The sequence below is a fragment of the Pseudopodoces humilis genome, chromosome 3 (genome assembly GCF_049639895.1).
Source record: "Pseudopodoces humilis isolate 2021_Gansu_Grassland_sample_001 chromosome 3, ASM4963989v1, whole genome shotgun sequence".
Lineage (NCBI taxonomy): Eukaryota > Metazoa > Chordata > Aves > Passeriformes > Paridae > Pseudopodoces > Pseudopodoces humilis.
The window spans coordinates 56297571-56324949 of NC_142202.1; the positions used below are offsets into that span (position 1 = coordinate 56297571).

General features: G+C 38.3%; 2 protein-coding genes across 17 annotated transcripts in view; one reads left to right on the plus strand and one right to left on the minus strand.

Annotated features, from left to right (window-relative positions):
• SYNE1 (spectrin repeat containing nuclear envelope protein 1) overlaps nt 1-3011 on the plus strand; it is a 290444-nt gene extending 287433 nt beyond the window's left edge. For 15 of the 16 annotated variants that reach the window (XM_088052487.1, XM_088052496.1, XM_088052500.1 and 12 more), the window contains one exon: nt 1889-3011. In XM_088052487.1, coding sequence (XP_087908613.1) covers nt 1889-2129 — 241 coding nt within the window. In that variant the 3' untranslated portion in view covers nt 2130-3011. The remainder of the gene's footprint in view (nt 1-1888) is intronic. The other variant, XM_088052504.1, reaches the window with a different exon arrangement.
• A 7885-nt stretch (nt 3012-10896) lies between these two features.
• The window catches only part of ESR1 (estrogen receptor 1), a 161179-nt gene continuing 144696 nt past the window's right edge, over nt 10897-27379 (minus strand). Inside the window, exons 7-9 of the mRNA XM_014263581.2 lie at nt 24679-24812; nt 18136-18319; nt 10897-16304 (exon numbers count right to left, since the gene is read on the minus strand). Of these exons, the coding sequence (XP_014119056.1) occupies nt 16070-16304; nt 18136-18319; nt 24679-24812 (553 nt within the window). The 3' untranslated portion in view covers nt 10897-16069. The remainder of the gene's footprint in view (nt 16305-18135; nt 18320-24678; nt 24813-27379) is intronic.

Below are 27379 nucleotides of genomic sequence, written 5' to 3' on the forward strand. Positions count from 1 at the left end.
ATTCAGTTTTTTGGAGCATCCTTTTCTGACACCCAGAGTTGCTCCAGAGTAGCTCTGGGACAATGAAGAGAATCACAATTTGCTCAATATCAAACACCAATTAGCAACTGCAAAAATGTGGTCATTTTTTGATTTGGATTAACAACATTTATACAATGAGAGCTTTGTAAATAGGTAGGCTGTGCAATCAAATGCTTAGAAGGTAATTAAGCACTCCTTGTTCCCTTTGTTCCTGCCTCAGCCCATTAACTTTCTGTCTTGGTATTCTCAGACAGTAGAAGTCCTGATCTAATTGAGCTTTAATATGGAATGCTCTGATGCTGTTTAATGTGCCATGTCCTTTCAATATCTTCTTTATAATACGTGATCCTACATTATGCGATAAGCAACTTTCCATCTGGGCTACAATAGTGTGGATTCAGACAACACAAGATCTGATGTTTTGATCATCACTGCTTCCTGGAATATTTAGTTCAAGATTGTAATTCAGCATATCTGCATATAATTAGTTTTTATGTATCTGTTGGTCATCTGAACTTTACCAAATGTGCCTGGCGTTGTTGAAGTCCTCATAGTGGGGTACTATACATATATGAGCAAGAAAATAATCTCAATCACAGAAATAATTACTTTCTGAACATATGGGAGGGGAACCCTTGCTAAGCCTGGCATTGTTTTGAAGATGATATTTTCATTTTTGGATGCTTCCCCATACAGATTCAGATTCATCAGGGAGACAGGATCAAAAGAACAAGGGGAAGTCAGAGAAACAGTAAGGAATCATCACCCTGTACTTCACTGGGGAGCATTTGACTGCAGCCAGTAAGCCTGATTTCCCACATGTCCTTATTAGAATTTTTATCTCTTAAACTCTAGGAAACCACAGATTTTTTGAGGCCTCATGGTCATAGCAACCATGCAAATGTATTATAGCAACACATCTGAGACAAAATTAATGACCTAATGTCCTAATAGCAGAGTTCTTGAAGCAAATTACTCGAAGGCTCTGAGTTCTTCCATTTTTGGCGTGTACTGAAATACAGTATTTTCCCATGCCATTTAACTAGCACACTGAGACCATCAGATTTAATCTTTCCTAGTCACTCTTTTCAGCTCTTGATAGCTTCAGCCAGAAAGAAAAATGTGAAATTTATGTCTTTATCTTTCATTTAAAGTAATAGAATGGATTTTTGAAATGTCCCTTTGGAAGTATTTGTGTTAGATCTCTCCTGCCTTATAGACATGTGATAGGTATGTGCCATTTCAAGTCAGATCCATCAACATAAGGGAGAAAATCACTTGGAAGGTGATGGTGTCAAGTCAGTTGAGCAGATAGATTTTAACTGCTGATTCTGTGCAAGATTCAAAACACAACGTGCTTTGTAGAAAACATGTCCCCATTACCTGTATATTGGTGTATTGATTGACAGAAATTGATGTAAGTGAATCTCAGTGCATTTTTCTCTCATGGATACCTTATACATAAACAAATGCAGAAACTTCTGCAAATCAAGTGCAACTGGATATTTTAAACAAGAAGGCCCACCTCTTTAGACAGCATGCATTGAACAAATATGGCAGGTACGGCCCACCTTTTATATTCCCCTTCTCTAAAGCTTAGTGCTTTAAGTGGATGGTCTTCCTCATAAATTATAAAAGGGGCTGAGGGGTCACAAAGCACCTTCTGTTATAATCATTTGGTGTTTTCCTACCCAGTCTAGAAATCCAGGGTCTCTTAAAAGACTTAGGGAAATAGCATGTTCACTGAAAAATACCTCTGCAGTTGTCAATCAGAGTCTGTGCAAATTCACGGGAGGTTGAGTGCGCAAGGGCAACCTTTGCTGCAGTGATGTTTTAGTGTATTCAACTGCCCATCTTCTTTTCTCAGGTCCAAAAGAGGTGGCTCAGGTTCCTCCCCTTCTGAGGCTGGGCCAGCGTGGCGGTGCCCGTCCTTCTTCCTCAGAGTCCTGAGAGCTGCTCTGCCTCTTCAGCTCCTCCTGCTGCTCCTGATCGGGCTTGCGTGCCTGGTGCCAATGACCGAGGAGGATTACAGCTGTGCTATGGCAAACAACTTTGCCCGCTCTTTCCACCCCATGCTAAAATACATGAATGGTCCTCCTCCATTGTGAAGGAGACCTCTGAGACAGTGGGAGACCTTGCTGGAGTGCTGGCTGGCAGCAAGATGGTTTTAAAGGGTGGCAGGGTTCAGCGTGGCAGCTTTACCTGTCTGCTGTTGCCACCACTGTGCCCATCTCTTTCTCTGCTGGCACTCCGCTGGAAGCGCATCAGTGTATCAGTATCAAACTGCACAAAGTATTACCTGAGTAGCATCATTTCAATACTCCTTGCATCCTGGGTACTAAGGAGGATGCAACGGATGTGGGGGAAACCTCTTCTGTACAGCTTTTGGGATCTTTAGCCACTTTATATCCAGGTCATTGCCCTGTACTATGCATAGCCAAGGACTTGATACTGTAGATCCTTTCCTGTGTGCTGCTCTAAATGACCCATTATCCAGTCTTTGTTAAATACCCTCTCAGTATCTACAGTATACAAAATAACCAATGCTTAAGGAATTTTAGAGCATTTGTAACATACCATTTTAAAGAATCTTGTATGGCGATGTATTATTCCCTGTGGTTTCTGTTTCAGGCATGGTGTTCTAACTTTTGCTTTGGATGCACAAGGTGTAAATCTGAGAAGCACTTTTTTAAGGTTTAAAAAAAATGGATGTAATAAATAAGATTGCAGAAGTTTTTATGAGGAAAAAAATGTTGAATGTCAAGTTGAAAAACAAAGAACATATTTATGTATGTACAGTTTGCTAAGCCAAGTTTTGTTTGTATTGATTTCTTTGCATTTATTATAGATACCATAAAATATTTTGTCTACGTGCTTTTTAATGACTACTACGGAAATCTCTAAGTTTAGAACGAGATATGTATGGTATAAAAAAATAGAAGACATCCATATGCTGCACTTCAAAAAATAATTAAAAAATTCTATAACAATTTAATGGCATTAGGTATATCTTTGAATGACAACATCTGGAAAACGACAACTGGCAGAATACCTGGGAAAGTATCACATTAGAAGTTGTGCTAATATTGAAAGCAGTACATGTTTTGGATTAATGATTCATCACTTCAGGTTTTTCTTTTTTTTCAAGCTGCTTCTTGAAGTTCCCTCTCACCTGTGTGGGGTTTTTTTCCCATCTGTGTTTATGTATATGCATTCATGTGCAACCTTTGACAATTGGGGTTGTACCAATCCACACTGAAGCAGATTTCTTCCTGTGAATATACTGGAAACTTCCTAGTATTCTCCATAGAAGCCCAATACCAAGATAGATATTTATGTTTTACTCATCATTATTTTAGTGGAGCAGGCCCAAAACATAAGCATAAATAGAAGAAAAAGAGAACAAATTGAAAACTCATTAACTTTCCAGAACTATTGCAAAAACTTGCAGTCTATTCAGTAGCACTCTGCCCATCTTATCAGTCAGAACTAGACTTTGAAAGAACAGGATTCTTCTCAATTATGAAAAAAAATACAGAGCATGTCTCTAAGTTACTGCTCTTTAATAAGTTTAGGAGATTTGAAGCCATGAAACACACAATGTGAATTTTTCTTGAGTTATGTTTTTTTGCTTAGAATATATTGGTTTGCATGACAGAAATAAAAAGGCCAGAAAAAAAATACAAGCACATTAGTTGCTGTTACGTAGAATTACTTTTTGGCATGTTGTCTTTAGAGCTGTTATGAGGAGAGGGTAGGGAACCACACAACAATTGTTATTATTGTGTAATAAACAAGATAAAAGGAAATGAACTCCAGCATTTAGAAGAGCCAAAATAAAGCTTCCTTTTCAGATAAGTGTAGCATTAACATTTTTGCAAAAAGGATTTTGTATGTTCACAAAATATTTTCAATGTCTGATACACAAGTCTGGACTGACACAAATACGTGTTCTTTTCAAGGCTTAGTTTCCTTCATTGCTATTCAGAAGTTATGCTAGGCTAGATTAGTATTCATAATCACTCAGTAGACAAAGATAAGGAACACACATTTGAGCTACAAGGAAGAGCTGTTACTTGCAAAAGGCCTGCAATATTACATAAAATTGACCCCTTTTCTCTTTTCAGATATTGTTCTCTTTAGTGACATAATTTAATCAGTGATACTCAGTGCATCTACATGATAATTCATTAGTTTGCTGGATCTGTTAGTCTAGGTCTGTGTATGCTTTAGACGTCCTTTCATCAGCCAGTCTCTCAGTCTGCTGGTTAATTTTTTGTTGAAAGGTATTTTTGTTTCCTTTAAAAAAAAATTGGAAAGAAAAAGACTCATTTAGGGAGGCATAAGGATCTCAGCCTCATCACATCATCAAGTGTTAGTAGCTTTTTCAAATTCAGTGTATTTTTGCCTGATGGTTACCTGCACAACACACATGCACTGTCTCTCCTCTGCCTTGCTGATCAACTGGTGGACAGTGTCCCCGCTATGCTTTGCCTCATCCAGCTGTTTTAAAGTAAAGATTCTTGTGTTCATACCTTCAAGTTCTGATCTGTAGACATTGATCTGACTATCAATGTACTGACAGTTGATGCAGAGAACTTTTTCTTGAGCCCAAGGAACCTGCTCACACAAAGCAGTCCTCAAAGTGAACAGCAAAGTCTTTACAATGCCTGTGAATAAGGCGGTAACAGGTGGTGACAGAGGCCCATTAGAAAAATGTCACAGACAGGAAAAATTCCTGTTTGTAAATCCTAAATTTCTCATTCCTTCAAGGACAGGAATGTCAGCCTGTAAGCTGATGTGTCAAGGGAATAGCAGACAATTTGCGTCACCAGGTTAGAGGGTCCTTTTGAGTGCCACTTTGGAGTTACTGCTTTTGATACTTTAACTGGTCTGGTGCTGATTTTTAGTTGAGACTTAAAGTGGTTTGAGAAATATGCTCCTACAAAAGGAATTCTAGTCATGAACCAATTCCATTATAACTTCACAGGTGATTTTGCAGAACTGGATCTTGATCCTAAAAGCTGACGCAAAGAAGGCAAAATGTAAATAAGAGGGCAGGCTCTTCTCAAGTTCCATCCCAGGAGTGCCAGTAACTCCGAGGTCTAGCTTGAGTTGCAAATCCCCATGAGATATCAACAGAGGCATTTATCACCACAGCATGAACCAGGTTAAATGGGGTACCTGTATGGGAGAAAAAAACACACTCAGAAAGCTGTCAAGCATTGCAGCCAGTTGCACTAGCCAGTTTGGGAGCCTGGGCATCTTTCTCATCCTGATAATGGGATGCTAAAACTCTCTAAGAAATGCACAACTTAGTGTCTGAGACAACCTGTCTCTGTGATAAGCCTGCAGCTCAACACTTCTCTTTCTGAAAAACGTCTCTCTTTCTGAAACATCACCTACTTGGGCTCTGCAAACACAAGGGCTGATTTCTGGTGATGCACCTTGAGCCTTGGCTGCAAGGCATGAGGACAGGCAGCAGAGGAGCTGCCAAGCTGGGTCTGTCTTGAAATCATGTGTTCAAGCATAGAGAAAGTAGACTCTGCCTCTTGGGGAGCTCGGGTCATAACTATGTTGTATTTTTTCCTGTTTTCTACTGTAGGTAAATGCAGTAGCTTCTGTAGAGGTGTAGTCATCCCCCCAGCTTGACATACCTTGCAGCTCTGAACCTTGCTTATTGGCTTGTAGTCAACTCAGAGCTAGTGAGTGTTCAAAGGTAACTGGTTGCTCTGTGACTCCAGACTGTAGTATCAAGGCACTGTATCATTATGCTTGTATTGATAATAGTGAAAAATAATGAGCACAATTTACCCTGGACTCCCTGCATCTCTTTGTGGAGCTTCATTTGTGGATCATGCTCAGCAAAATCTGAAGGCAGGCTGCAAAGTGATATTTAGAGACAATATTAGGAGTACAAATGATCTCAACTTGACAGTAGTGTCCCCTTAACTCCTCATAGCTGTGAGCATGATGATACTCATTATCTATTCCCCACCCTGCTCCAGCAGCTATAACAGCTTCTTTCTGCAACAGATCAATAGTTCCTCACCACTGGTTTGTCACCCTTCCAGCTTTGTGAACACCTGCAGTATTGCTCTCTCCCTCTTTACAATATTTTTCTGCATCTGGCTGTTGAACGTGAACAAAGATGTGCTTGCTTGTGAGCAGTCATTCCTGGCCTTTGGTCTTGTTATTTGTGGTTGAGAGATCTGTTTACAACTGATAGCATCTCTCAACATGCTCATCATCATCATGTGCATCTAAGTGGATGTGTGTCTGTGTGTTCAAAGGTATAACAGAGACTGGTTGCTCACAGCCTTCAAACTACAGATGCTATCAAGACTTAGCAACTGTAGGAGGATTCTGAGACATAAGAACAAGTCAAGGGGAAGAAATGTAGATTCTAAAGCAATAGAAACCATTGATCTGCTCTCTTTTTGGCACTTACCATATTTCATTTGGTGTTTAAAGCAATGGAAAGGAAAAAGGCAGAATAGTTAGTTTTGATTTAAGCAGGGTGGTATTGGCAGCAGTCAAACACAGATTTCATCTAAAGCAGTATTTGTGTAAATTGAAGGGAGACAGGAGAATGCAGGGAGGGGTCTTTTGGGTTGTGTGTATTTATAGGCACACAGTTCCCCACATAAGGGAATTTGTCTGGGTACTGGCTGAGTGGTTTTAGCCTTGGCAGCATGTTGTAAAATGCACTGTAGCCAGCTGAATTCTATTGTTGTTGCCCTGTTTGGCCGTAATTAGACCCAGAGGGACATAGGCATGAAACCTGTATTTGTGAGAAATTGTGTCGTGGTAATAGTACTAAGAACATTAGAATGTTCTAATAATGTTCTCCAATAAATTAATTAAATAAATAAATAGATAAATAGGAATTATTAAGAGAATTGATTTGTCTTCCCAGAAAGAAGTAGATAAAGATCTGTGAAACAAGATAAAAGGAAATTAATAACTGCTAGCTGAAGCACTGAAGATTTGTCATAGATAAGACCTGGTTAAGTGACAGAAATCTGAATTTTCTTAAATGATTCCTCTAAAAGAATATAGGACCTGAAAGCTGCAACATCTGTTGTTTGGTGCCACATAATATAACGTTCCAAAAAATTAATTGGTTAAAACTGCTTTGAGTAAGAATCTATTTAAAGATCTGAGACACAGCAAATGGATTTGATCACAGTGATGTCTGAATAACAGTGGCACATTTCACTTTTCGGAAAGACAGGATGCTTTAGGAAAGTATTGTCCATTTCTTGTATCAAATGTGTCTTTGGTGAGAGAGGAGAGGTCTAGAGCTAGAGAGCTCTTCTGGTCAGAGGTCATGCAGATTTGGATGTAGTTTGCACACAGGTTACTCAGATCAGGCTTTTTTTTTTTGTTTTCTGGCATGTTGTAATTCCTGGAAGACTGCTATTATGGATGTTGTAATTGTGGGTTTTCCATTCCTTTGTTTTTAAAAAGGATGTTTTAAAAACAGCTGGAATTAAACCTACCAGAGTCCACTTTTTTCTATGCACTCACAAGGCTATCCAAGAGGTGGGACATTCGTGGCTGTAGTGTTTTCTTTATATACAATTCAGAAATTGCCTGGGAAGCTCTCCTGGCCTTAGAGCTGCAGGTTAAAATATATGGTTGAGATTTTTACTCCTTTGCTTAACTTGAAGCATGGTGCAGGCAGGCATGCAGACTAAGGGGGCAAGGGAAGTACAAGCAGAAAGTCCTGGAAGAAAGCACGATGCTCTAGCATTTTGGTTGAGATAGATAGATAGATAGATAGATAGATAGATAGATAGATAGATAGATAGATAGATTAGATAGATTAGATAGAAAGAAAGAAGACATTTCTGAGCTGTAGTTTTTTTTTTTATTTCAGATTTAATGTAAGCAAAAATTAATCCTGTAAGGACAGACTGGAATTCAATCTTTCCAGCTTTCACATGAAAGCCTAAACTTTCAAGCTTTTATGTGTCCTGACTCTCACCACAAAATGGACTGCACTTTTTGCTCATCTCTAGGATATAACATACTTGTTCATCTTTCCATAGATGACATAAGTTCTGAAGAGGTGAGGGAAAAATAGATTTGCTTCTTGTCAGATTCTTTTTTGTCTTAGAGAGTAGCGTTCAGTCTTTATCTGTAGAGAAGCTAAATACCTTGATCCCAAAATGTTGCAAAATCTGGCTAAAAAATGCCTGAAAATGCATCCTTTCCTCACATGCACATTTTTCATCTGTTTAAAATTGTGACTTTCTGAGGCTGTACACAAGTGTGTAGGAATGGAAGACAGCAGGAGATAAATTCCATATCACCTGTATGCCTGCAGAAATGAAGACATTTAGCAGAATGACACCTAAATACTGCAGCACAAAGTTCTTAAAGGGACATGAGAGCTAGTTAGCTTTGTTCCTGCTGAGATAAGTGCCAAATGTTACTATTTTGATGGTCAGTTTTCCTGAAGACTTCATGACCATTTTTACACTTGAGCATCTGTGTCTGCAGGATGCTGTGGTGAATGGTAATAATTGGAGCCTGGCTGGGCATAAGAAAAAACACATACGCAGTGCCCTTCCATGGGCATTCTTTTTATGTGAGCACTCTGATGAGTGCTAGTTTATATGTTTAGATTTTCCTCTCCTCTTCACTGTGTAGGTGGTGGAGACAAGCAGTGTAATGCAGAGGAAGGAGATGTAAAACATTTCCAGCCATAGAAACAGCTGCTTCATGGGGCTTTTAATGTTGCGGTTTCTGGATAGGAAAAAAAAATTTAAAATCCATCATTTAAATTTGAGGAATAAGCATGGCCAAAAGGCTTTTAATGAGGGAGGGTGCCCCACTCTGAGAACACCGAGGCTTTAGCCCATGAAGAAGCTGTTATCATTGCATTATGAGGATTGCCTGAATTAACAGGAAAGAAAAGTTGTCAAATATGTTCTTCGATTATGCCTTAACTATGTCATACCTTTCTAATTAGTTAAATAAAATATGCTGGAACAAGACAGGCATAACTTACATGTTAGCAAAGAAAGAAATGAGGGGTGTGGGGGATGCCAATGCATCCAGCTGTGTGCATCTATATGGGATCCCTTGGGGGAGCTGCTCTGTAAGGTGTTATGTGTGGTGTGAGGGGAGTGAGGGTGATGGGCTCAGGAGTTTCAGCTGCAAAAGCTCTGCAATTAAATAGAAAGTCATGTCCTTCCTGCATCATTTCTCAAACTTCTTCACCCAACAGACATAAGAAATTGGGAATGAAGCTGGAGTCACAGGTGGCTCCTGACTATTGAAATGTGCCCAATGCCTGGCTGTAGAGGCATTCTTCCTGGTGGGTTCTGGGTGTCTGAGCAAGGTGACATCTCATCCACCTTCTCCCATCACAAAAGACACATCATGGGAGGGAATGAAGATGAGGGAGACAGACTCTTTTCAGTTGTTCCCATTGATAGAAGGCAATGGGTAAAAATTAAATCACATGAAATTACATCTGAGAACAGGCAAAATATTTTATAACGTGAAGATCGTCAAACACTGGAAAAGGGTGCCCAGAGGGGTAGAAAGATCTGCTTTTGTGGCCCTGAGCAATCTTCTTTAGATGATCCAGCTCTGAGCCAGGAATTGGACTAGGCCGTCTCCAGTGACACATTCCCAGCTCACTGCACTGTGATGCTGTGTTATGGTGTCACGCTGCAGAAGGAGATGGACAGAAGAATGCCTAATCTCAGGTAGTATGCAATCCCAGGCCTTGTGCAATCCTTTGCTCATTCAAATTGTTACAATTTTTGCAGAGGTAAGTATGTTCAGACTTTATCTGTGCAGTTTTTCATTTAGGAGTGCCATATTCTTGATTTTGCAGGAATATTCTCCTATCTAACTGCTCTTTTAAGTCTCTAAGTTCAGTATTATGTAGCAACTGTCTTCTTAAGCCATTTCTCCATGAACTATAAGTGCTCATTTGTTCCTGTGGTTAAAAAATTGTATAAAGCCATGAAATGGTGTCATATTTTGAATCAGCATTGAAAATTGCTCTATTATTTTGAGCACATATACATTTGTAATTAGTTCCTATTGCTCTAACCCACCCTTTGTGGCCAAAGAAGCAACCTGTGGTCAAGTTCTTTGCTTTGGAAGTGTATTGCAAAATAATTACATGATTTGGAACCATTGTTCATTTCTACTCAGTACTTAAAAATCCCAACAGTTCCTAACATTCTTTTAGAGTCTTTATAGGCTATTTTTCTTTCATATTTGACAAGCTATAAGGTGAGGTTTCACATGAACGAAGTGTATTGCCTATCTTGTCTTCATCACTGAGATAATACTTAAAACTGAGGTAAGCATCTTACAATTTTGTCCTTTTAAGTACAACGAAACATCCCATAAAACAAATTTATTTTCCATATATATTCACATAAGAGAAGAACCTATGAACCAACAGTCCTAGGTTGAACCAGCATGGCACAGAAAATAGATTAAAAAATAATCAATATAGAGACCATATTCTCTCCATGTTACTGATAAATATACATACTACAAGTACTGAAATACATTAGTATGTATGCAAATGCTATAAATTACTGGTTTGATTCTTTGCAAACACCAAATATGATTTTGAGATTATTTTAGAGAACAGAATTGAGTTCAAAGTGGTCTTACATTAATAAAAGTATCATTCATTTCTTTTCATCCCTTCCTGATGGCTTAGTCAAGACAATAATTCACGCAATTTGTCTCTTCTGCCATAATGTATTTCACAAGCCAAAATAAGGAATGTGAACCAAAATACTAAGAACATTAAAGTACATCAAGTACGGGGTACTTAGCTAACTTCCCTGGTGTCATTGGGATTACTAGAGACTACACCAAGCTTGTTGTTGACTCTAGATATGGAGTCTCTGATCCTTTTCAGGGAAAGTAAAGAAACTAACTAAGAAATGGTTTCCAGTTTCATTTAGATGCACAGAAACAGACACATCCTGATTTTTGCTGTCCACTGAAAAACAATAAGCAGAGAAGCATATTGTAAAATCATGCAAAATATAACAAAGTTAAACAATGTGTTCTGATTAATTCTTTATTTTCAACATCAAATACACTGATAAAAATCTTGCACCAATCAGGTAGCCTACCAGATTTTTTTATTTAGACTTTTTTAGAACTTTTTTTTAGGTGCAAAACAAAGAAAAAAATACCTCACCAAAACCAAAGACATCAATTTCATATGCATCAGTGAAAGAACAGAATACTTCAACAAATACATTATAACAGCTGAGCCTATACCAAAGAAAGGACTTTACATTGACAGACTACATAGTGCACACAAAAGCATTGGTTTCATAGTACATACAATAAGGTAATACATAAAGTGGCTTGATAATGCAAGTCTTGTGACCAGCAGTATATCCCTTCCTTTTTCAATGGGCACTTTCTGAAGAAACAGACTTCTAATCATAGGCACACAGGATTACAGAATTTACTAATTTGCAAGATGGCAGCATATATTTTTTTTTAAATTTTTTGTTTATTTCTTTAGGCACATTTGAATGCAAAAGAATGTTATATTTTTTTAATACAGTGCAAAACCAAATACCCTTTATGGGCATCACTTTGAAAACAACTTTCAGGATGTAAGGCCATCCACATTTGAAGAATGAAAGGGAACCGAGTAGAAAGGGTAGGACATTAATATTGGGAAAACATTAATTTTAAACTCTCAGATCAATTTGAGATTATGCTACACTTGCAGGTGAGAGCAAAGATTGGTTTGTATTGTGATACAATTGTTAACAACACCCTTCTATTACATGTGTTGACTTTCTATCTGTAAAGCCGTATCACGGTTGTAGATAGCATAGAAAACATTAATCTCTTTATTCAAAGTAAGAAATGCACTTCACACAAGTTCAGCTGAGAATGCCTTATATACAAAATCCCATTATCTGTAGGTTGAGTTGCACTCCAATTTTAAAGCAGGAAATTATATACACAAGAGGGGCTTGCCATGTTCTTATCTAAGCCTGTAATAAGACTAAAGACCTACTGAGACAGAATTTTTACTTTGTTGGTAATTTGCTTGTTTTTAAACATTTAGCACAGCTCTTAAAGAATCAGTTGGCATCAAACTGAAATGGATGGAGGCTCCAGTACAAATCCTGGCTCATATAAAGGGGATGGTTTGGGGTTTTTTTGTTTGCTTTTTTTCAATTCAAGGTCCAGTGATCTGCTGACAGTCCTTTCAATATCCTTGGGAGCTCAGTTCAATTATTTCATTAATAGCATTTTTAAACCCCTCAATGTAGAGGAGAAAAATCATCAAGTGATGTCACTAAAGCATAATAGTAAATTTATCACAACGCACACCAAGAAACTTCCATTAAATTATTTTACCCGAGTACAAATCTTACTACCCCAACTGGGAGTTTTACCTGAGACAACGTCTGCAACATTGAGATGTGGCTCAAACCACTATAAACCAGAGTAGCTTTCACATATTCAAACACCACATATTCTGACACCACTAAGTGCTACACATCTCCCTATGTCCTCTTCTACTTCCCAAGCTTTTTGCAGTACTTCACTAACAACCATGTTCTCACGCAAAGCAAATTCATCTGGTCTATTTATGTTTGCCTTGTGCTGGTATTACATTGCCTATGTTTCTAGAGGGATTTTTGTTTTTTGATGTTTTTGTTTTTTTAAAAAAATCCATATATAAATGTTACAAAACAATTATTTTGTTAGCTGTCCAGAGACATCATTATGAATGTTTTGGTAAAAGCATAATTAGCTGCCTTGAAAAGTTTTCTTTCAATTTCTTTTTACATGCTATATATTTTTATGTAATATCCAGCACCAGGTATTCAGGTAGTACTGGTTTGTCAGCTGCAAATATAAAGTATATATGTATATATATATACACACATAAAATATATATTGTGAAATAACAATTACCAAATGTCAGGCACAATTGTTTGCATACATGAGAGCATCATTCAGAATTACATATGAAAAAAGTTACCATTTTTGTATCATAGACTTTATTTAATCATTTGAATAGCTACATTCAGCTGTCTGATATGGGGGCCATCTTTATAGGTAACTCTGGGAATGTTATTATATTCATTAAGGTGCTGCTTCACTTAAAATCTCATTAAAAAGTTAATGACATGGATCCTAAATCTGCCCCGAGGTAAATTAATATATTACTGGGAATCACTCTGGTTCTTTCTAGCTTGCCCTTCACTGTTGTTACCACAAGCATGGGAGGACTGGTTGAAAGCCAAATTGCTTCCTTGCAAGGGCTGAGCCCAGAAAACATTCATAATTATTGTGAGCCGATATAATTTTGTATATCCCAAGACACATTATGATACCCTTCTGACTGCTGCATACTACTTCAAATGGTACTTTTCCATCTTCACTGGGAAAATCTCTTGAGTGTAAAGGTTCTTCCCTATATAGGTACCATCCAAATCAGACCCTCTGTTGTGAATTGTTCTCCATGAACTACGTTTTATCCTCCAGGTCAAATCTACACCTGAATGGATGTAATGATCTATTCTGGGATGTAGGAAGGGAGGCATTTGTTTAAACCAATTTGCCTTCCAGCTTATGAGCTTGATCTGTGTGTTCTATCCTAGAGAACACCAAGTTGCACGTACAGTATTTAAATAGCAGCTCTAGTGCATACTGGGCTACAAGTGAATGATGATGATGATGTAAACATGTGAATTTAACTGCAGGGATTCCTGTGCTCCATTCAGATCTTAGCCTACACTCATTTCAGTAAACTCATGGTTTTTCTAACACATCTGAAAACGAGCTTCTAAGAATCCTAAAATGTCCATTTTCTTTCATGACATTTAGGAGTCCTCAAAAAGCCCTTAGGTACCAAATTAGTGCTCATGCACACACACAGACACACACATACACACACATGCTTTTACTGAACACACATAAAGACAAAATCTTCAGCACATTCAGAAAAAAATGACACCATAATATGCATCAAGAAAAGGCCTATGAACTTACGGTGACTGCTTCACATGTTTAGGCTTGCACAGTTTTTGAGGAATCTTCTCAAACATTGGTAGCATGTAGCTTTAGGCTTTCAAACTGCTCATATCCTCAGATATGTACATGAAACTATTATAGACACCATTATGTACAATCCACCATATGTAAAGAACTGAATTCTTGACTTGAAGCACAAACCTGTCCTATGCCTTGCTGTCTTCACAACTGCTGTGAAACTTAATCTCACTGCACACAGGCTCTGCCTGTGTGACAGGGAGCATAATTAGACATAGGCACTCCTGTATGGCATTACTTGCACTCTTTCCTATATTTAGTTTCTACAGGATATTCCAATCAACATAAAGTTTTCAACTATAGTAAAAACATCCCTAAACCATTTCACTAGCACTGTGGCCAGCTGTTGTGGAGCAGCCTACACACGTGCTAGGAAATACCCTCACTGGCAGGGTGGTTGCTTCCAAGTAGCTATTGGAATAGTCCCTGGTCCATGCTAACTCCCAATCTGCACCTGTCAACCAGAAGTGCAGATAGCACAGGCAAAGTTTATCATTAGATCAGTAAAATATCCCTGGCATATGTAATAATCTCTTTCTAGTACCCAGCAAAGTTCCCTGACATTTAATTTTCTAGCATAGAGGCAGTCAAACAGCAGCACCAGCTGCTACTTTGGATAGTGTATCATGTGGAGTTCTTCAGTCTCTTTCACTTCTTGTTGAAAATCTTGATGTCAGTGAACCTTTTGTATATTAACAATTGGTCTGAAGCATCAAGCTGATCTTTATGAATATCCTTAGGAGCTACAGACATGCATGGAGAAAGATTTATCTTTCTGGACATGCAGTCCCAGAGTCTACACCATGTCTGAGGCTCACTGCACAGTTTTGGTGTCACAGGTGAGCTGGCTCTTATTGAAATTGATAATATCAATTGATATTGAAACATGCTGCAACAAGAGCCAAAGAAAGCCAAGGCAAGAAAAACCTGCTGCTCTGACTGTGATACTAGCCCTCCCACACACAGCTAGACCACACTCTGCTGAGTGGGATGGAACCATCCTACCCTTCTGTGCCAGTCTCACACTGGCATCCTCACCCCTTGCTTTGTGACAGCACAAAGCAACAAAGCACAGGATAGGGGGAGGGACTTTTTGTAAATAGTGCTAGATCCTGTATGTGTGTGTAGACTTTTTTTTAAGACCTGATGATTTTTGTAATCATCTGGTCTGATTCAAGAGTAATTCTCTATGTAATCTCTGTTTTCCATGTTGCCCTGGATTTACAGTCTTGGGCAACAAAACAATTTAGCTTTCTAGGATCAGACAAGAGAGCATGCATGCAAAGCAATTAATCTAGAGGATATGGTAAGGGTACTAAAAGTTTGGTCAGAATGAGCTTGAGAGAGAGTTGTCTGGTGATGTAAGCCAGTGAGGTAAAGTAATCCTCAGTTCCTTTACACTGTAGGAAGAAAAGTGGCAGGAATCTAACTAAACTACCACGGCAGTCCCTCGCAGTGCAGCTTCCCTATGGCACACTAAGATGCCAGTCAACTTTCTGTTTCCACTGCCAAAGAAGTCATCCAGAATCTCTACCAAACTGCTTCAAAGTTTCAAGCAAGTAAAGGATTAAGCAAGCTCAGGATTTTGGGTGGATATTAACAAAGACTACTACTCATGAAGATACCAAGATGCATGGGTGGTATGGCCTATTGATTTATGGTAAAATGAATGTATGGTTTAGATTAGGACTTAGTTACCCAAATAACATGCAAAATTAAATAAAAACACTGCGAATTTTTAATCAGGTTAGCCAGACAATCCTTGCTGGCTATCCATGGCAATGAAATGTCTTCCACTTAGGATAAGCAATCAATTTAGGCAAGCGCTTGACAAACACTCATATGGAAAATGCTGGTGTCTGTTGTCACTGGAGTGTTTTCAAAGGCGAAATGAAGCATGAGCTAGGTAGAACACTGCTGGGTTTCTCATACCACTGTATATGCTGACTTCTGTTTATATTGTATTCTGCACATTCTCCTCTTCTTTGCTGTTTACATAAAACGACTGCAAGGAATGAGATGAAGCTGATGCAGTTGTCAGCTGGCTTCGGTTTTCCTCTTCCATGGGTGCAGCACTCCTGGCTGCTGGGGCGTGCAGTCGGTGAGCGTCCAGCATCTCCAGCAAGAGATCGTAGAGTGGAACTACGTTTTTACACTTCATATTGTACAGGTGCTCCATTCCTTTGTTGCTGTGGGTTGTGATGAAAAAACAACAGTTAATTTTCCAAATATGCTATGAAGGGGAGGGAAGATAACAGCTAATAATATTTTCTGGGTTCATATAAATCCTGTATTGTACAAAGCAATTAACTTAGCAGTGCATTTGCTGTACACGTCTGCTAATAATATTTTCTGGGTTCATATAAATCCTGTATTATACAAAACAATTAACTTAGCAGTGCATTTGCTGTACACGTCTGCTACAGTGAAGCAAAAGGCAGCAACTTCAAAGAATGTTGCAGACTTCTGGAGTCAAGTTGCCTTCTACAGGTGCCTCTTTTGCTCTTCTCTTCCTAAAAAGTAGCTTGACCACATAGACTCTTAACTTAGCCACTGCAACTAAGTGGGTGGGATTGCCTTTCCCATAATAAAAATATATCCTTTTTTTTTTCTAGAAAATAAGATCAACTAATTTCTTAGCAAAAGCTCACTTATAATGTGAATTATAATATAAATTCCACCCCCCATTTTTAGAGGGGCAGAAAAAAGGTTCATTAACACAAGGACAAAGAAACTCTACAAAATGACACAATGAAAAAAACCACATGCACACATCCCTTGATTTTCCCCCAGAGATCTGTGTACCAGTTCAGGAGATAACATCTACATGTTTGAGCTTTAGTAGCTATGATATGGTGTTTACTCTAATTTAAATTTCATTAGCTGAAATAATGAAAACTAAAATCTGTGTTGCAACATCTCCTGTGGTTTCATAATAATAAAATCTATAGATTATCTTTGTAGAAATTTATCCTGTTAGCACCTCATCCACTGAGCAGCTACCTTAAGTGGTAATTTGGTACAATCATTTGCTGCAATTCCTAACAGTGTGTCAGGCGGCTGACCTCAGATTAGCAAAAGGCATGGTCCTCTAGACTGGAATTTAGTAGCTCTGCATTTATCCTCACCCCTACAATTCACATAATGATCCTAAATCTCTTTTCTAAAGTGATTTGCAATCATGACACTTGTGAAAAGTGGCTGCATAAAAGTGATAGTTTTATTAAATCTTATCATATAGGAGACTAAAGTTTGCAGAGCTAGGCCACTCCTACATTTATATTCTACTCAGTACTTTTCCAACACCTGTGTCCAGGTCAGGGGTCCTTACCCTGAGAAAAACTTAGACCTGTTAGAACAGGTGCAGAGCAGGGCCACAAAGGTGATCCAAGGGCTGAAGCACCTCTCCTATGAGGAAAGGCTGAGAGAACTGGAGAAGAGAAGCACCTGAAGGGGGCCTAGAAGAGAGCTGGAGAGGGACTTTTTACAAGAGCATGTAGTGACAGGACAAGGGAGGGTGGCTTCAAACTGAAAGAGAGCAGGTTTAGATTAGGTACTCAGAAGAAATCCTGTACTGAGGGTTGTGAGGCTCTGGAGCAGGTTGTCCAGAGAAATTGTGGGTGCCTCATCCCTAGGAGTGTTCAAGGCCAGCTTGGACAGGGTTCTGAGCAACCTGGTCTAAGTGGAAGGCATCCCTGCCTGTATCTGGAGAGTTGGAACTAGAGGATCTTTAAGTTCCCTTCCAAACCAGGCCATTCTATTATTCTATGACACATAAAATTAAAAGCAGATACTGCTTTCTATCAAACTATCAGCACTATTATGACAAAATGCAGAAGAAAAGACAACTAGAAGGGACAAATGGGGTAAATATTTTCATATGGATTTTTTTTTTTTTTTTTTTTTTGTAGCTGGCCTTCACAGAGCTTGCACTGCCACCCATAAAGGAAAAGTGTGCATTTGTGACACCTCTCTTGCATGGGCCCAGCACCAAAGTGCTGACTGTGTGCTTGCTCTCACCTCATGTGTCTGATGTGAGAGAGGATGAGGAGGAGCTGAGCCAGTCGTCTGTGTTGCTGCTGCAGAGAAAGACCTGACTTGGCCATTAAGTGTATCAGAGTGTCTGTGATTTTGTCCAGGACACGGTGAATATAGTCTTTCTCTTCCAGAGATTTCAAGGTGCTGGAAAGAAAAGTGTACACACCTAGAGTAGGAGGGAGAAAGAAAACAAACAAACCACAGATAAAAGTTACTTTGATGGACTCAGAGTTGCCCAAGGTATCCGCTGTGGCACCTCTTGAACTGTGTTACGCCATGGGATCTGACTGTGGGCCAGCTTTCTTCCTTGGCAGCCAGGTTGCTGCTCTGAATGACTCTGGAGCATGGATTTGGGCACTGTGGGAAAAGCAGGAGGAGGAAGACAATGCCACTTCCCTGCCTGGATCCCACCAAGGTCTGTACCAGGTGCTGGGTGACACCTGCAGCTAGACCTACCTGTGAGCTGTGCTCTTCTCTTGGCCACTTGGCTCTGAAACCTTGAGGAGATGCTGTTCCCCCGGAGAACTCTGCGATACTTACCAACCAACCCACGCTTTCAACAGCTTTTGCCATTTTCCCTACTGTTTAATATTTGATTTTTAATGATTTTCTAGTCAATCTAGAACTGAATAATGTTACTATGAAACATGTAAACAAAACCAGGGTTTGTTTATGGACATTTTCCTCAAAAAATTCCTCCCAACCAAGCAAAAGCCTTGAAGGGTGTACTCCTTCACCTGCAAAACTGACTCTCCTTTAAAAACCATGTCCAAATCAACTTGTGCAAATTTAGCTGTCTTGAATTGCTTATTGCTGAAAGTGAGCAGCCTGAAAGATGGTACCAGATAAAATTTTTTTCCAGAGGACAAAACACTTTAAAACTCCCCCTCCAACAGCCCCTCTACATCGTCTATGAGAGCCTCTAATCCAGGCATAAGAGTTTTTCTAATAGGAAATCTTGGGAGCATGAAGCACATCAGCTTTCAAAACGGGAAATCTAAATTATTTTGGGATGGTTTATCTTGATTTTTTTTTCTGGACAACACCACACAGCTGATGTGAATCAGGTCACAAACAGCACTGTGCTGCCAAAAGAGAGCTGTTGCATTCAGCATCAGTTTTTAAATCTTTTGGACTGAACCAATAACTCTAAACAGGTCGTATTGCCATAATCCAGTCCTGAGGCACCAGAGGTTTAAGATGTACATATGGTAATACATTAAACTGGCCTCATCATAGAGGGTTCATCATCCTGTGTCTATAATATATATATCATATAATATCTATAATATCTATAATATCTATAATATCTATAATATCTATAATATCTATAATATATAATCCTGTTCTTTGGCCCTTCTCCATCAGCTCACAGAGCCAAGAAGAGATCTGGATTTTGTCCTTGAGAAAAAATGGTTTCTGGAATAACATTTTGTTTTGCTTTTCTTTAAAGCATCGTATATAACAGCATATGGAATACAGGTAGTGCTATTAAGAATAAAAGACACACACACTGGGATGCACACACAGACAGACATATATGCTATAGCTTGTTTTCACTGCTTGCAGCCTTGGGGCTGCTGCTGGATGTGAAGACACTTTGCTGTGCATCTGAGCAGTCAGGGAGCTGAGATTTTTTTAGCATCTTGGCCTACCTCATCTCCTCACATCATCTGGGTACTTCAAGGACCTAGAACTACTGCAACCTGCAAGTAGCTTTTATGATTTGGGGTGTTGTGTACTAAAAAGAACTGTAAATGTGTTTGTGAATGTGTCTCTGAGAAACAGTAAGCAAGAAACTGCTTTAAAAAACCAAAAGGATAACTCAAACATAGTACAACTCCTGAAAATCATCAGTCAAAGTTCTTAATTCTAGTAATGGTATTGCTTCAAATTTGATATAGATAGATAGTACAGTGGTCTCTTTTTTCACAGACTTTTTCATAGCTATTATTATTTTTACTGAAATTCACAAACAGAAACTGGTCCTGGGGCTTTTCTCAGCAGAACCTTTCTCAGCTGACTCTGAACCACCCTCACATATACCTGTCAATAGCTTGATAGCTTAACACCTACCTGTAGGGCAAAAATCTTAAATATTACTGGCAAAACACAATCCACTAGAAGGAAATACTAATCTCATAAATGCACAGTGCCTCAAGAGAAGTTTACTTCAGCCATAAGAACCTATTGTGCTCTTTCAGCAATATCCCATAGTTTCATATTACTGAAACCAGTAAAGGAAAAGAATCTTTTAGGAGGAATTTTTTCTCACCTAGGTCTAGTCTAGAAGCTATTAAAAACTGTAAATCAAAAAAGCACTTCCCAATAACTGTAGAGAATTCAGGCAACTGCCAGTCAATAACTGCCAAGGAAAATTATGTTTAGTTTTCCTTTCTACATCCTCAGAGTGATTGCTCCTGCCCCAGGCCACTGACCAGAGATTTGCCAAAAAAAACATGCTGGCACACACTCATACACATCCAAGCAGAGTTCTCAAATAAGGGTGCAGAAAATTGCCTTAGCAAAGTGAAATTTAACAGTCTCCAAGGCCTTTCCAAGCCTAAGTTGAATAGCTACCAGGTTGATTTCCAGCTCTTTCTGTAGGTCAGTGTTGTAAAACCTAACAGATGCAAGAACAGAGAAAGTACCATGCTACAGCCAAGCAAGGCCTGTTGGTCCATGCCATCTATATATATATGTATATGTATATGTATATGCATATGTATATGTGTATGTGTATGTATATATATATATATGTGTGTGTGTGTATATATATATATATATATTTGTTGCATGTTTCTGTAGAAGAGAATGCCCTCAACATGTTTTCTGTCACAATAAACCCCAGTTTTAAATATTTTTACATTTTACAATCACAGAACAATACCAAAGGCTCTTCTTCCACTACACCCAATTGCTCTGAAGCTGTAGCAAGACAGGCTGAGGTATGAGGAAATTCATCTCTGTACCATGCACTCCTGAAACCATCCAGCCCCCAAAAATAAAGAAATACATAAGAAGCACGCTTTAACAGGAACTGAAAAACATCAGGAGAAAAGAATAACAAGCACTCACGTGGAACAATGTATCACATGGAACTGGAGGTCTCCAGTATGCATCAAATCAGCCAAATCTTTCCATCTCTGTGGACTAACCAGCTAACTAATTGGGTAAATCTGCTGCTAAGGCAGATATGACCTACATCTTCATGCCCAAAATTACTGTTTACCCAAATTTACCCAAAGCCTGTTGCTTTTCCACATAGCAGCACTCCTCCAATACTCAAAAGTAAAACATCAGGCATCATGTTGCCCCTTCATGATTCTAATACTTATTTTCCAATGTTAAGGAACAGCTGAACGTGATTTTCAAAAATACTACCTTGGTTTTTTAGTCAAAAGATTTATTGCAGCAGTTTTAGAGTGGCACGTTCAGGTTAGTTGTTTAGCTGGACACAATGATGTCCTTGCTGTTACTTTGGTATCTCAGGAAAACTGTGGAAGTAGTGTAAGCATCTATCTTGTTTTACAAACAAAGCCTTCCATCCTTTCCACTGGCACTGAAGAAAACTTAAAAAAAAAAAAAATTGCATTTTGTCCAAAATCACATGGAAAAGGAGTGTTAAGATATTAAACAGTCTTGAAAGATGCTGCAAAATCAGAAATGTCCAACAAAGGCAATAAACAACACTACTTCATGTGAAAAGACTAGCAGATGTCCAAGGATTTAATAAAGAAATATTTGTGTACACTCAGTGAATTAAATCCACACAAAGCTTTAGAATGCAAATGCAGACTGCTTTTAAACATGAGATGTAGGATAATTAGCCCTATTTGTTTAATTAATCCACTTGTTTAAATAATTTTGAGATCTGCTGGTTTAATCACATGCACATATAATACAGACAGCATAATAAGCCAAAAATTCATTGTGCATTTATCTGCTGTTTTTTTAGTAGAAGATTTGTGAATATTTACATATGCACTCACAGAAAGAAATCAGGTTAGGGTAGGTTTGGAGGTCATCTAGTTCATCCTCTTAATCAAATAGTGGTATTTTCAGGGTTAGATCAAGCTGCCTGGAGTTCTGTTCAGCTGAGTTCTGAGTATTTTCAAGGATTGAGATCCTACCATCCTTCTGGCCAACCTTTTCCAGTGCTAAACCTCTCACCGGGTAGTTTTTGTTCTGTTTATCTGCTCGGGATCTCCCTTGCTGAGGTTTGTCTCCATTGCAGATTGTCCTTTCCTCTTGTGCCTCTGAGAAGGGCCTGGCCCTGTCCCCATGGCCCTGGCTCCATGACCTCCTCTTCAGCTCCCTGGGGGCTGCACTGAGACCCTTCTTTACTTTCTCTTTCCCTGGGTGAACCAACTCAGCTCTCTCAGCCAAGTGCTTCAGAGCACATCACATTTCATATCTGTCCAACGCTTTATGTAAGGAGGTTGGCTACATTCTGTGAAGTAAAGCATCTCCTGAAGATATTTTAGAGGATCTATGCCAAACACACAACTCTTACACATACCCCAAATCAAGCTACTTATCTCTATCATACTTATCTGTACTGCAATCTAATGCCTCTTAATTTGAGCATCTAGAGTGTCTGACAGTCAGAAGCTATGATGATAGTGATGATAGATAAGTATGACAGACATACATTCCGTGACCATATATACATATAGTTTACAGTGGTCCAATCTCTCTTACATGCAGAAGGAAATTTGCCTCTCATTATCGCTGACTTCACTTGCTCTATATATATTTTTTTTTAATTTATTTTTTTAATATTTTATTTTTTTACTATTTTTCCTTAGGGGAATATTGTAACAAAAAATCCCATTAGCACAGTGAGATGTGCTTATGAGATAGCTGGTGACGCCTGGCAGGGTTTTGTCTGAATAAAAAATTTAGTTTTATGGATCGACATAAAATAAATACGACATAGGCACAAAATTTCTCTAGAGAATTACTTAAATTCTTCATGTTCAAACATCTAATTTGTTTTATTCAAACTTCCAGTTCTATTTTTTTCTAATTCAAATTTTTATAATTTTTTATTTTAAATTTTTATAAATCAATTACATGTTCTAGATTTATTTAAGAAGTTAATTACCTTTGAATATTTTAGCTTAAATTCTGGAGAAGCATCACTTTCCAGGAAGAATATTTAACTCTAGAAAATATTCTGTTATAATTATCAGGGCAATAAAAGGAAAATAAAATGTCAAACAGTAATTACAATTGTCATACCCTGGCAACTAAGGTAAGAACAATAGCCCTTCATTCCTAATATGCCACTTGCTTGCCTCAAATGTTACTTTTTGGCACTTGGTTACAACCATAAAACCTGAACCACATTCATATCTCATAGAAAATACATAAAGCATTTTATATTAGATAGTATAAATATATAATTTTGCTTGAGCTTTGAGGAAACCACATCCAAGCTTCCATAAAGTGCCTGATCAATAAACCAACATCTGCTACGTTTACAGTTAGCCTTTGATGGGAATATCCTAAATTTGTTTTTCCTGCAATTTGGGCAAGTTATCTGTTAGACAAAAAGGACAAAAAGGACACAGAGCCCTCCACATCTGTTTTCTCTGGAGGGCATCTACACATCTACAGGTTCAAATGCGACAGGAAAAGCTTTACAAGTGGGTAAATCCTCAGCATTGGGAAACTGGCATCCTTAGTCACCAGCTAACAGCTTAGCAGAGAATTGTGTCTAAAATTTTTACTTTGGTGCCTACAGTATCATTTTAGATGTCTGTCATTTCCATGAGAACACCGTGGGTCTCATTTCTGAATATAAAAAACAAATTGTCTGGAGATTTTTTCTCATTTCAAACAGAAAAGAGTCCTCTGGTGTGCAACAGAAGTTTTCTGTCACATGCTTCAAGTAAAATTTGCTTATTTCAATCATCTCACATAAAATTCAAATCATCTAACCTTACATATTTATATCTGTATCTTTACTTACACTTGTTATCTAGTCATCTATATTTGAAGTGTACTTCAGGATGAGTTTTACAGCCAAAAACTATAAAGGAAGTAGAAAGTGATTGCATCAGTTTTAGATACCTATAATTTAATATAAACTAAACCATGATAAACTCAACCACATTTTTGCCCTTATTTCCTTTTATTTTGCCATCACCTAAGCACTGCAGTTAAGCATTGCCTTTGGGTGCCCTATGTGTGGTCCCAGCTACTTCAGGGTCTTGTAAGCAGAGTTTTAAGACCTGCCAGCATCTGGTTCAAAGCACTTCTCTGACCACTCTCCGTATCAGCTGCACACAGTGTGTCATCTACTCACTGCATCCATTTTCTGGGTCCCATCTATATCACCAGACAGGTTCGACTGCTTCCACCCCTGCCTGGTGGTCCTGCCTGCATCTGTGTTGAAAACCCATTTCTGTTGCTGCTGTCTCAAAATAAAAATGCCATTAAGGACAGCAAGCAGCGTTCAACGACATGCAGAAGCAGCCACAATTGCCACAAGTGACAGCAAAGCACAGGACTTACCAGAATTGAGCAGGATGATGGACTTAAGGCACACGAATTCCTCCCCTTGGAGGTTCATCATGCGAAACCGAGCAGCAGTAGCCAGCAGCATGTCAAAGATTTCCACCATGCCCTCTACACATTTCCCTTGATTCCTGTGTGAATACCATCAATGGGGAGACATTTACAGTTTTAACCTGGTGGTACCATGAGGTTTTCATCCCCTTGGACCAATACCCTCCAATTAGATTTCACCAGCTCAAGAGCAAGTATGTGACTTCCTACTCTGTGCACATTTGATATATGTGTGATTACAAAAACACTGTTCTTAGTCTTCCAAGTAGAATAAACACACAATTAAGTACTGTATTTCCAAAAAAAATCAATTTCAGGAACTCATCACAAAGGCATTATTGTGGTGGAACATTTTAAATTGACTCAACCAAATCTTTATATCGAGGAAAAATTGTTTTAAACTATGTTTTGATTCATGTGCATGTGTTCTGCTTTTGTTACTTTGCTTCCTCTTTCTTTTATTTTTTTCTCTTTAACTGAAATGGTCCCAGTTTTTACATTTCTCCCTCCCTAACCATTTGCACTTGTTTCTAGCTGGCTGAGCAAACTTTAATGATCAAACACACTTCTCTCGATGTTCAGCATCAACATAATTCCTCCTTAAAGAATAAGCTCAAGATTCGTGAGCTCAAGAAGGACCTAGGAGGCCAAAATCACGTTTGTATGACTGATTAAAACGATCAGTTCACTCCACATATCAAGTAACTTTTTACATTGCAGAATTAAACTAAGCTGAAGTTTGGAACATCTCAAAGTCTTCATTAGTAATGGCAATTAACCATCTCCTTCTGCTCACAGTACTAGACATTCCCACTCACCAATTTTCATTTTGCCCACTCAACCTGAAGCTGAAGAATTAATGCAGATTATAATTATTTTTTGTGAAAATTTAATCAGTGGATCTTTTGGTCATTTCCATTGCTACCTTTTACAAGAACTACCTACTTTTACTTTTACTAAGGTCTTCCTGGGTGAAATTTTAATATATGACTTAATGAGTCATGTGATTTCCTGTTTTGAAATATAATACTTTTTAGATATGGCTTTCATAAACAAAATTAGGAAGATCATTGCTACAGGGAAATGCAAAAAGAAATTTCAAATGAACAGACTATGATTTATAGCATGAAAAAGATTGAGCATGTCCTAATTCCATTGTGACTAGAAACCTACCAGCATAGAGACGCCTGCTTCAAGTCTTAACACAATTGAGCTTTTGAGAACCTGTAGCTGATGTCTGAACCCACAGCAGACCCTCAGACAAAGCAGACATATTCCCTTCTGACTGCAGACTGAGAAGTTTCCTTGCACTTTCCAAGGCATCAGGACAAGTTTCAATGCTTCTGATACAATATGTTTGCCCAACACTATAGAAAGATTCATTTCCTCTCTATAGAGTTTAGTGCAGAGGACTAGAATCCTTTAATTATACCTTTAAATAATACCCCAATAAAAGTTTGTTTATGAATTTAGTATTTCAGAATTTTGCAGAAATGAAAAGTTTCCGTGGATCAAAAGACAAATGATCCATATTAAAAAACCCCACATCTTCATGTCTGACTGAGATATTTGTTTGGTTCCTAGAACCCATAAAAACTACTGCTGCCAGCATTCAAAACATTTCAAAATATTACAAAGTCTAAACAAATTCCAAAATTTGCATGTCTAAGACCAGAGGAAAAAAAAGAAACAGGAAGCTATTTGTAAAATCAGACCATTTAACATGCCTTATGGTGCCTCCTAAGACAGACATTTTGATAGCGAATAAGAATTATTCCCAACCTACAACAGACTGTAGTTTCCAAAATCAATATTCCAATTGTGACTCTCGTGCTGACAAGTACAACCTCTGGACAAAAACCCCTAACCCAGCAACACATATTCCATGTGCTTAAATCAACCTGTGTGCCTCCTTCCCATCAACTGAATTCATATGACAGAGGATTAATAAAAATTATATAAATTTAAGAAATTCTAAATAGTTCCTAATCTCTTTTGCTTTGCTATCTGCTGTGTATGTGAAAGACCAGGCTACTCCATAAGAGGAGAAAAAAAAATAGTATCTCTTTAGGTAATGTATTTTAGGTGGTTATATACCCAGCTTTAGGTATTCATGTGTGCAAGGAATGACCTAGAAATTTCTGCCTTATTTTCGGAGGTGGGAAGCAGATCCAGCTCCATTGATATCAACAGGAACTGCAGGAGCTAAGTATCTTTGCAATACAGGGTTCTGTTATAATTTTTTTATTATTTAGGATACAACAATTATTTTCTTTGTCATAGAAAACAAGAAACTATCTGAAACTGGAATCTGCAGTTCTCCTCAACTGCCTTCTAACTTTCTAACATAAGCTGATAATACGATCATATCTTCACAGTAATGTGTCCACTTGATAAGGAGGCATATCTGGGAAAGCCTAGAGAACTTTCCTGAAGGACAAAATAGCAACAGATTTAACAATTATCTTTATCCTTCCATCTTGCTGTTGTCTTTGTGTACTCTCATCTTACTGAAGACAAGAAAAGCTTGTTTACTGCAAAGCTTCACAGTGTATTCTCAGAAGAATCCTTTAAATTTGGCTATTGGGAAATGTTTAGGAAAGTTTAATTTGAATTAAAGGTCTTAAGTGACTGCATAAAAGTACTG